Source organism: Canis lupus, chromosome 22 (assembly GCF_003254725.2).
Source record: "Canis lupus dingo isolate Sandy chromosome 22, ASM325472v2, whole genome shotgun sequence".
NCBI classification, from domain to species: domain Eukaryota; kingdom Metazoa; phylum Chordata; class Mammalia; order Carnivora; family Canidae; genus Canis; species Canis lupus.
The window spans coordinates 15597826-15610041 of record NC_064264.1 but is presented as its reverse complement, the minus strand read 5'-3'; the positions used below and the strand labels follow the sequence as shown (position 1 = coordinate 15610041).

The following is a 12216-nucleotide window of genomic DNA, read 5'->3' as shown; positions in this document are numbered from 1 at the left end:
CAGATAGCCGTCTTCCTGCCTCGCAGCACCCTCAAAGCTAGGAAGCAGGTATTGGGAGCTCCGCTAATGCTATAAGAGAACTCCAAATGCTTTCAAAGTCACACTTGTAAGGGAAACCAGCAAAAGCATGGCCGCTACTTCACTTCCAGCTCACTAACCCTGAGCAATATGGAGACTGGCCAAGCCAGATCATATTCAAACTGCAAGAGGATCCTTGATGTGCTTTTTAGCTTTCCAGCCAATACAGTACAAGACACCCCAGTGGGTGGTTAAAATGGACTGTTGAATGTCAGTGCACCATAACCAGGATGTGTAACCTTGTTTATAAGTGTTAGTTACATCATCTTAATTCATCTGCACCCTACAGAAGGGAAAAATCAATAAAGGCCATGTCATAAGAAGGTCATGTCATAAGAAGGAAGGTCCTTCCTGTAAGATCATTATTTCTATCTATAAGGTCATATACCAATTCTTGAACAATGGCAAGCTTTTTTTTCTGGCCTTAAATTCCTAAACCCTTTGAATGCAGAACCTTTGGGGGAGATAATTCATGTCTTATTGTGTTTCACAACTGTTTGATATACAATGTAAAGCTTCTGTGTATGGTTGTATCTTTATTCCAAAGCCTTTGCCTTGCTTTTGTTGTCAAGTGAAGCCTGACTCTGGAAAGGAGTCAAGCAGGCAGTGCCGTGGTGGCCACTACTCTGAATAGAGCTTAGAAACTGATTTTAGAATTAATCTACCTTAATAGTTCTACGTTGGTTCCTCCAGACACAAGCAAGTAATATGATAGGACTGGACTTCCTTCCCGTCTTCACCTAGTCTGATGGCTGGCTTGATGTCAAGTGGGGCATACTTAGATCCACTCTATTTTGTTTGTTTATGGTGCAGCCACCTTCCCCACTGTCATTACCATTATTTTGTCAGATGGATGCAGAGCGGGAAGGTTCCTCAGACAATGGTGAAAGGCAAACAGGTTAGAGTTAGTGATCATCCAGAAATATTTATACGGCCATTACACCTGTTTTTTTCCTTGGCATTTTCATTTTGTGGGGCATAGAGAAACCCACATCATCAGTTCACCTAGTTTTTATACAGATGTGGAAATGTTGACAAATAACTTCAAAAGAAACATGAGTTAACAGCTCGGGTATTGAAGTATGGTTCCTCCTTTTATATTACTTGAGAAACCATTGTTGTATAAAAATCACAGTGCAATAAATGCAATAAAAATCATCTTTATTTATCAAAATAACATTTATTACCAAGACATGAAAAATGAAACTGACAAAGTAAGTTATATATTCCTATCAATCTTTTGAAATTTTCATGGATATACTCAATAAAAAGGCCTTACTTGCAAATTCCATTTGAGCTATTCTAATCAAATTTTCACATAAGCTGCTTATAATTGTTAACAGCCCCTTTTGAGAAGATGGGTGATTTTTATACATATATAGAGAGAGGGACAAAAAGGTATTATAGTGTTAATATAAAATATAAATCAAAATTATTGATTTATATAATGTTTAGAGAGTTATTTTGGAATTTTTTGTATGAAAATTTTGCCAAGTAAGTTCTATTCTTTTGATTTGCTATGAAAGATTTGCTGTTTTTATTTTACAAAAATAAAAATCATGAGAATTGGGGCTGAGTTCCTTACCATACTTCTTTAATAGTAACTCTATGCCCCACTCCACATATTTTTAAATTTTCACGTAGGACTATTACATATATTTGTCAGTCAATGACTACTTGCAGAGGAAAATGAGTTATTGGAGCAGATAAATCATTTGGCTTACAATGTTTGCTTACTGGCTTTTAACTACCAATAACAGTTCTGCTAAGCTTCTACTCAAAAAAATTTTTTTTTCTCTGTGTTTGGCTCAAGTCTTCCTCACACATTCAGTTTTATAGATTACTGTCAGGTACGTTCTGAAGAGAGCACTTGCAACAGTAACGTATTTTCTGGCATTTTATTCTCAACCAGCATTTTTGAACACCAGCCACATGCAGAACCCCTGACTAGCCGCTCTTGTTATAAAGATGAACATAATGGCTCCTATCTTAATATACTTAGAAGTTTTGAGAAGAATCTCTTGAGGTTTGTATCACATTGCCAATATTTATTAAAATATCTTATATCCAGATTTTCATGAACTTTTTCATAGACTAAAATGTTTTCATTAAACAGTAACAATTTCTAATATTTCAAAGTTTTAATTTTTTAGAATTGTTCTAATGAAGTATAACTTAATTTGATGTCAACCAAGCAATTCACATGGTTCAAATTGAGATTTTTAAGACAAAATACAGTGAAAAATCCCTCTTTTTTCCTAGTCTTCCATCCAGCCAGTTTCTCTTCCCCAGCAAAAGCCTAACCCCAGCTGGCTTACATTAGGTTCAGGCACATATAAAAGAAAACTCATATATCTTTGACTTAAATACTCAGAGAAATTCAGAGGTGTCTGTTTGATGCTTACAAGGTAGTGCTACATATCATCAGGGACTTGGATTACTTCTATCTTTTTTGTATGCAATTTTCATAACTTTATTTGATAGTCAGTGGTTGGTTCTCATCCATGGTGACTGTAAATTTTGAAAGGTGATGAGAGGTAAATAGCCAACATACAGAGCTTGTTTGCTGAATCCTCATCCTCATTATCTTTTATGGACAATTGCACGTGGATACAGTATAGGATATTCCTGTTCCTTTGGCCCAAACTGGTGTCAGTGTGCACATGTAGATTTTCCATCTCCTTCACGGCAGATTTCCAAGCTCCCTGAGTGTCCAAGGGGGCATGCTTTCAAATGTTGATGATGTGTTTTCTCGTCACCACTAGCTGATGGCAAGCACAACCCTTCTCACCATCTTTCTTCGTGGAGCCACTCTGTCAGGCCCAGGTTAGAAAGGACACAAATGAGGAATTGTGCCTTTCTGTCTTTATCTTCCTCCCTTAGGTTCTAATCTCAAGGCTTCCTCTTGGTCCATTTTGGCTACTGGCAGGCCATCTGCTATTTCTGTATTCCAGGGAGGGGAAAGAAGTCAACAGGAGACAAAAGGCGTGGCTCTGTAAAGAGCTATTTCTGATACGAGGAAGGAGGAGGTGGAAGGAGAAGTTCAGATCACAGGGGACTTCATATGAAAGGATCACCTGTAGGAGGAGGCCACGAGCAGCTTGCCAGAAAGTTGTACCTGGATTGGAATGTACCAGAACAGTGGTGGCCGAAGACAGGCTTCACATATTTAACCAGTTTGCCTAGACTCAGCTTTTTTTCATAACTTCCATGGATCCATTTATGGATTGCAATTTAATCCACTCTTCATTATATCAGAGTGTCTTATTAAGTAATATGTTACCTAAAAATATGAAAGAGAAATAATATCAAGTGTTGTATTTGATGGATTTCTTCCCTAAGTTAAAATGTAGCTCTTTATATATGCTTCAATTCAGCCCAGATTACGCATGTACCTGTGTCCCATTTCACTAATATCCTTTTTCAAGCAAAACCTTTTATGTAATGGCTTAATTTCAAGGGAAAAAAATATTCTGGAAGGAAGGAGTAATAGGTATCAGAGAAAAAGAGCAGTCTACTGTTTGTTCTAAAAACTATGAGGGCTTTTTAGAGACCTGCATTTCCTTTCCAGAGGCTCCATGAACTAAACCTTGGGAAAAGAAATGGACTATCAGTGGTCATTACAGTATACTTATTTCAGGGCTGGATTCTGAATAAATATATATATATATATATATATATATATATATATATATATATATATAAAATTATCAGTAGAGTTGGGGGAAAAAGCTTTTTTGGAGATGACAGTGTCACTAAAATATATGAATGTGAAGTATCTATTACTTCTCATGGAAACTTTAATAAAACATATAGAAATCTGTTCCTTAATCTTTAGTAAGGGATAATTGACAAAATTGTAAGATACTTAAAGTGTATAATGTGATGATTTGATATCTATACATTATGATAGAATTCCCTCACGCAGTTAATTAAAACATCCATCAGCTCACACATATACCCACCCCCTACCCTCCACACACCTTTTTTGGTAAATACTTTTAGGATGTGGTCTCTTAGTGAATTTCAATTCTACAATATAGTGTTATCCACTTTAGTTATGTTATACATTAGGCCTTATTCATTCTATAAGAGAGTCTGTACCCTTTCACCAGCTGCCCACTGTTTGCCCCGTCCTCCAGCACCTGACAACCCCTTTTCTACTCGTTTTTTTTTTTTTTTCTGGTGTTTTCTTTGATTCCACACATAAGTGAGATCATTCAGGCTTGTCTTTCTCTGTCCAGCTTATTTCATTTAGCATAATGCCCTCCAGGTTGTTCACCCATGTTGTTGCAAATGACAGGATTACCTTAATTTTTTTAAGGCTGACTGATAGTCCATTTTGTGTGTGGGTATATATACATTATAAGGAATATATATATGTATATACATACCTGCATGTAAAATGGACTAATAATGTTGCAGTGAACATGAGAGTGCGTATCTTTTCAAGATAAGGATTCCATTTCTTCTCTACTCTTTCTGATAATTGAAAACCAGCTCAAAATGTTACTCTTTTGGAATACAGCTTACCAAAAGGATTTAACAAATAACAATTACTTTATAAAAATCGTATTACTTCTTTCTGCCTTTCTCAACATTTCCCACCAAAAATATCTCAATTACACATACTGTATGGCATTAATATGTGTTAATTTTTAGGAGATATTATCAGAAGACATTACCATTTGACTTTGGAAACTTCCTTATGGTGGTCTCCTTTCTGCCTAGTATCATCCTAACAGGGACATCACACTAAGCTAATTTATTAAGCACTTAACATTCAGTAGCTATGAATAGGATTAGGTAGTCTGTTTTAGTTAGGCCACTTTGGTGTTTATAACTCATAATGCTTTTCCTTGAATAAAACACTGTCACTATTTCTGCAAATTTGAATGGATTGTCAAGTGCTAAACATATTTGATTTTTTTTTTGAGCTATTCAAATAGATTTCAGAACAAGAGCAATTTCACTTTGTTAATTAAAGGACATACCATAGTACCATCTCTAAAGGTTTAGAACCATATTAGGGTTGTTTATGTTCTGTGACAATCTTTTTAAACAGAGGAAAGTGAAGGGTGGGGTTTTTCCTTACCACACGCAGCATGGTATCAGGAAGGTGGCCAACAGCATGACCTTGGCGTTTAAGCCCATTTCCTCCCTGTAAAACTGTAATAATAGTTCCAAGCCTGAATGGTTGTTATGAGTTTGAAAATGAATTGACATATAAAAGGACCTGGCTAGTGTCTGGTATATACTAATTCAGTAACCATTGATTTTTCTTTCTTTTTATTGTTAAAATTCCGTGTTGTGTGTTTAGTGATCTTTGTAGAGATGATTAGAGATAAAAAGTTCAGTAGTGACATATAAGAGTGTCCATTTTAATAACTTACTCTTTTTTATTTGGAACTCTAAAGCTAGTGCTTTTGAAAGATTTATTCTCCTATACCTATAATTCTCTTGGTTGCTACCGTATCAATGGTGGCAATGGTAGGCTAGGTTGGTGGTTATGTGGGAAAGTCACCAATGTTTTTCTTTCACAGATAACTGAACACATCATTATGGTTTTTTTTTTTTTTTTAGTTCTGTAAATATATTTTTACTGTATAATATCCATTTGTAACCTAATGATAGACACGTGGCTAGAAAGTAAGATTTCTCCTGAAGAGTCTGAGTGGCTGGTCAGACTATGGACACTTGGCCTTGGTTGGACCAGGACGAGTGGGCCATTGGGTGACATATTAATCCAGGACTTGGAACTAGACAAAACAGTAGAGACCACAAGTTCCTGCCACCGTGGATCACTGGTTGGCACTGAAGGCAACTGGCTGACAGATAGCTATCCTCTGTACAGACTCTTCAGTAGGCCCCTGAGAAAATACTTAAAAATACTTAAAGTATTTACAGCTTAAATCAATGCATATAGATTAAAAATGGAAAATTTAGAAGTTGTACCAATATGTTAAAAATTCTTAATATTTTAGTAATAAGATTTTTTAACTGTCTCATAAAGGCAAAATAGTTATAAGATCACTGTAAACTTACTGTGTCGGGTTTTTCTTTTCCTAAAATTATACTAGCCCTCATCAGTCCTCTATCTTGATTCCTATTTCAAATATCAACTCTCCTGGATTGTTCCATTATAGATCTTTTGATGTGTTTTGAAGGTAGTGTGTGCATGTTTGACACACACTGTTCTGTGTTTCTGCTGCATCTCGTGATTGTTACCACAGGTTAGAAAATTTTAAAGACAAAATTAAATTACAATTTTTTTATTATCATTGCCTTTTATTTTTTAATAGAAACAGCTGTCACTATAGTCACGGTCACTAAGAAGAAATGCTGGCATAATAATGTGCTTTGCAAAGCAGTCAAGTATTCCCCTGTTGATAGATAGTTCATCTCATTTAAAACAGTATTCATGGAGCAAACATATTTTATAATAATTTTGTCAGACCCACTCATTTTTATGTATTAAGGAACTTTACAGAAGGAGTATAAAATCAAGGAGCAGGTTTCAAATCCAGCCTTACTCACTTATAGTGTGACCTTTTTTGAGTTATTTAAGCTAGCTTAAATTCAGTTTCATATTTGTAAGATGGAGATAATAACTGTAATATCTATTTCAAACGGCTTTTGAGCACTCGAAGCTATTCAGATGTGAAGGGTTTAGGATGTCACCTGGCACTGGGCGTATCCCCAGGAGGGGCACCTGTATTTTTATTGTTGACATCATCTTCATTATCATTTTTTTTTAATTAACATTTCTTATATGCCCAAGCCTAGCGTTATTCCTGTGAATGTAAGAAAGATGGAATCATGAATATTCATTTTATTATAAACATTTTCATTAAAAGATTAATATGTCCAGGGCAGCCCAGGTGGCTCAGCAGTTTAGCAACGCCTTCAGCCCAGGGCCTGATCCTGGAGACCCGGGATCAAGTCCCATGTCAGGCTCCCTGCATGGAGCCTGCTTCTCCCTCTGCCTGTGTCTCTGCCTCTCTCTCTCTCTGTGTCTCTCATGAATAAATAAATAAAATCTTTAAAAAAAAAGATTAATAAGTCCATAGCCAACTTCTTGTGATATGTAACTGGAGACATCTGTTAAATGACATTTAAATGCACTTGTGCATTTAGATTTTAATTGTAATTGGCATTCATATGCCTGGTCCACTTAAAAAAAATTTTTTTTAAACTTATTCTTACCCTTTTGCTAAGTGTAGTCTTTATCAAGAGCTCAGTGATACCATTATATTCTTGCACACCCTTAAAAAATGTATGGTAAGCAAGTGCTGTGTACTTTCACTTACATATCTTATTCTCATAATGCAGCAGGTAAAGATTAGAGTATCATCATCATCTTCAAGAGAGTATGAGTCTCAGAATGCTTATGGGACTTGTTCAAAGTTATGCCTGGTCTTGTGTCACCAGGTCACTATTAATTTCATTAAACCGCCTTACTTTTTGAAAGTGCTATAATTGGGACAACCTGTGGGAATTTCCTTTCCTCTGTTAACTGGGGGACAGAACTCTAAAGAACGTTCTAATAGGACTATACAATGATGGGCTGACCTGCCTTAGGCCAAAATGACCTTACCGGTTTTAAGATAGCAGAAACAGAATCATTGCTTAACAGAAAAGTTAGTGAAGAAATTGAGGTTTATATGAATGACTGAGTTTGTGTCTAGTATAGACCTTCCAAAACTCAAAATTAGGACTTGCTAATGAGTTGTTTTCTCATGCTCTCCTCTAATCAGATGCCATACCCAGAAGATTTTGCCTTCACAAGGTTTCTTTAGAACCCTTAAAAACATAATGCTACAGAACAAATGCATTAAACAAATATTTGGTTACCTACCATGTGCTGGGAACTTTGCTAAGCAGGTAATTTGTGACTTCTTCTTGAGGTGAATTCTGAATAATTCTTTGAGGGCAGAGGAAATGATGTGCCCTCATTAACATCTAGATAATAGATGGTTCTATAATAAACACTCAACAAATGTTCACCAAAAACATTTTTCTTATAAAATTGAGCTGTATGTTACTTGCTAGCAAATGGAATTGCATACTCTCCATACCCCACAGCCAGCTCCCTGAGCACTCATCAGCCCTTTAAAAGACAAAAAAAAAAAGCTTAAATTTCTCGATAAATGAGATAATAAATGTACCTCTTACCTAAGGCGCTTAATCACAGTCTGTCACTTAAAGTGGGAGCACCCTCACCAACGGAGACGGGAGGAGTGGAAGGAGCACTCTGAAGGTGAGATTGAGGATGTGGCATCTTGTTAAAGAGGGAGAAGAAAAAAAGTAAACATTTAAATAGACTTGAGATCTTGAAATTCAAGTAAAACTTGTTTTCAGTTTTCATCGAGTGTGTGACAGCATCATCAAAGTTTTGGACTCTCTTTAACCCTCCTCTTTGCTCCCCATGGCAGTTGTCCTTGGATTTGCAGATGCATGCTTGCAAAATAATTGGCATCATGTCCACGCTCAGCCATGTCCAAAGACATCTGGGTCTTCCCCAGAGAGCCCTTCGGCTCTCTTCTCTTGAGTATGTGTTTTTAGTAAGGCAGATCTTTCTCAGAAGTCCTTTAACAGACTTTTTAAGTCTTAATGGCCAGAACTAGGTCACAAGGCCATATGGGCACTGGCTCTTTGACCCAAAAAGCCTCTTACCTAGAGTACTCTAACAGCCCCCCAACTACTCTTCCTTCTTCAAGTCTTAACACACTTGAGTCCATCCACGGCCACCACAGTTTTTTACTCAAGACGCAGATCCAATCATGCCATTCCATTGTTTGAAAATTGGAGGAGCCTTCCCTTTGCATATTGTTGCCCCTACTCCTTCCCTATCCTAGATCACCCGGCAAGTGCATGCATAATCCTCAATGAAGTGGGCTAGATTTTAGTTCTATTAATTGTGAAATATTCATAAACACATTTTAGATCAGGGAATCCCTGGGTGGATCTGTGGTTTAAGTGCCTGCCTTCAGCCCAGGGTGTGATCCTGGAGTCCTGGGATCAAGTCCCACGTCAGGCTCCCTGCATGGAGCCTGCTTCTTCCTTTGTCTGTGTCTCTGCCTCTATCTGTGTCTCTCATGAATAAATAAATAAAATCTTAAACACACACACACACACACACACACACACACATTTAAGATCAGATATTGAGGCTCTTTTTTTTTAAATAAAAAGATCTTCAACTTATTATAGATGGTGTATTATACAAAGAAATAGAATTTACTGAGCAAATATTTATTGCACACTTCTTATGGGCCACATACTGTACTTGGAGTCCAGGATTAAAACAGAGTATTGACTTCAAGGAGCCTGTAGTCTAGAGAGGAAGACTTATTAAAATGGACAAGTAATTTTAAATGTGATAAATGTGAAGAAAGAAGAGGGTAACAAAAGACCCAACAACAGGAAGAGTTTGAGCTTCTCCAAAGAAATGGTGCATTAAGTAAGAACTGAACGTGTCTGTGTGCAGAAAGTGAGTATGTGGCATAGGGATTGGGAAAGGCAAGAGTGGATTGGCTAGAAGCCACTAGAGAGGAAACTGCAGTGATTTAGATAAGAGATGGCAGTGGCTTGGACTAGATTTTTTTTAAAGGTTTATTATTTGGGGGAGAGGTGGACAGACGGGGGTGGGTGGAGAGAATCTCAAGCAGACTCCCATCTGAGCGCCAAGCCCTACATGGGGCTTGATCCCACAACCCCAAGATAATGAGTCAAAATCAAGAGTTGGACACTCAACTGAGTAAGCCACCCGATGCTCCTTGGACTAGAATTGAAGCAGTTAGGGTAGATTAAAAAATACTGAACATGGTAAGGGGTTGTATGTGCAGAATAAACAGGGGACTCATGAGTTATTGCCTTGAGCAGATGGATGAGGCTATTGTTTCCCAAGGAAAGGATCACACTTGGTTAGAGAAAGAGGAGCCCGAAAACATTTGAAAAGATCACATCAGCAGCTACCCAGTCAACCACTTGGAGAACTAGAATATGTACAGGATATTGCCATTGCCACAAGGGTGCCATGCCATCCTGATGATGCACCCTCTTCCTGTCTCTGCCTCTGTTTCTGCTGTCATTGCCAGTAGATGTAATGTTTATACCTTTCTGGCATATGTTGATGCTATATTTCTTGACCCTATGGCTCTAACCCATTACTTCTTTCTGTTTCTTGATTTTAATGTCCCTATACTATCTGTGCCCCTCTATGTGTGTTTCATGGTCCCACAAGGGCAGTTCACGGGGTGAGTTCGAGAATATCAAATACACAATGTCCTGTAATGCAGCATCTCCTGGCTGCTGCCCAGGGCGCCATCACCACTGCTGTAGGACACAAAGCATGGCGACTTTGTTTTAGCCATTCATGCTATAAATTGTTTTTAGCATTAACTCTGTCCAAGTGATACACTAGGCCATGGAATGAGCATATGCCTTGCAGTTATTAAAACGTTGATCTAACTTTTGGCTTTTCCATTCATCAAATATATGAACATGGGCCAAGAATTACTAGGTTCTCTGTGCCTCGATTTTCTCATCCATAAATGACGTACGACATTATCTCCAGTTCTGAGGATTAAAGGGAGTAATACAAGTAACGGGTTTAGTGTATTCGTATCTAGCATTAGCAGTGGCGGTGGTAGGAGTGATGGTGGTGGTCGTGATGGCGATGGAGGGAATCATTGAGGCAACAGGAATGATATAGTAGGAATGTAGGTAATACAATTTTGTATCTTGGTTCTGTGGGGGGTTGGGACAGTAGATTGTGCACACAAAAAACTGCCTTTGGCTCAGAAGGACCATGGATAAGAAAGACACTCAAAGCTTCAAGGACTGTCCAGTACAAAGGAGTTTTTAAATTTAGTTGTGCTCTATTGTTAGGAAACAAATCACTATGCTCACTTAAACTTGGACCTTGGAGAGTGTATTTTATGAGTTCAACGCTGAATTACTTTCACAGTTCAAGAACACTGACAAAGTGACTTAAAAGTGTACAACAATTATCTAACTATTTCAGAAAGTCAATTTAGGGGCGGAAACTCTATATTAAAATGGAAAGAACAATGCTCACTTGCATGTACTTTAAAGAGCAAGTTAAAGCCTCGCTTCTTGGCCAGGGTGCATTATAGTCATTCAATTACATCCTTTGAGCTTTTTTGTCTTTTTGACAGAACAAACTGATTTCAAAGTATAGCTCTGTTCTCTGTAATAAACTGTTTTGTATAAAAACTTGCAGGCGGAATTCAGAGCACAGTGTGAATATTCTCTTTGTTTTAATTATTTTTGATACCTGTTCATTTGAACAGTTTTAGTGGAAAAAACTTCTTAGGAATAAACAATATGTAGTAAACAGTTTTAAGAAAGTAAATATAAGGATATTAATGGCTAACACTTGTTAAGCCCTTGCTTATAGACCAGTCAGTATGCTAAGATATTTACATATATTATCTCAGTAATCATAACAGTCAGGAGTTAGAAGTCGCTATTATCTTCATTTTACAGATAAAGAAGCTAAAACTTAGATTTCACTAGGCTCGCACACCTCTGGAGAGACAGAGCCAGCGTTCACACCTCATGTTTTTAACCACATTGTTGATTGAGCAAGTTCTGTATTATTCCTTCTTCCTTGATTGTTTAGCAGTAATTAGATTGTAAAGATTGAGTTTAAACTCAATGGAAGTTGGATCCTCTATTTTGATAGCTGAATCACCATTTTATTAATATGCCTCCCCAGTTTACTTCCATATTTATAGTTGCATGCCTTTTTTGAAATGCATTTTAGGTTATCATTTGTTGTATTATTTTAAAGCTAAGATTAAAGGCAGAGAATACACTTATAATAACAATAATAAAGTTTGACTTTTTTCCTTGAAATCTGTAATAATAAGTCAGTAATAATAAGATATTTGCATGGTATTTTTTTTTAAAGCACAACTTTTCTACCTTAGTTGTCTTCAATCTGTTATTCAAAAAGACCAACTTAATAAAAGTAAATCATGTTAAATTAATAATTCTATAAAATTACAGGCTCATTCAGAAATAAAAGTTACTCATTATGAATATGAAAGAGTACAAGGTATGTGCCCATTTAAAAATTTTACTCAGGTACTATTTCATTTCAAATGG

At 36.9% G+C, this 12216-nt stretch overlaps 1 protein-coding gene across 13 annotated transcripts in view; it reads left to right on the top strand.

Annotated features, from left to right (window-relative positions):
- DIAPH3 (diaphanous related formin 3) overlaps window positions 1–12216 on the top strand; it is a 506600-nt gene that overhangs the window by 431920 nt on the left and 62464 nt on the right. The window contains exon 28 of one of the 13 annotated variants that reach the window (XM_049099481.1): window positions 1991–2040. The exons of the other annotated variants lie outside the window; for them this stretch is intronic. Coding sequence (XP_048955438.1) covers window positions 1991–2025 — 35 coding nt within the window. The 3' untranslated portion in view covers window positions 2026–2040. Of the gene's footprint in view, window positions 1–1990; window positions 2041–12216 lie in introns of those variants that run through there. 13 annotated transcript variants of the gene reach the window in all.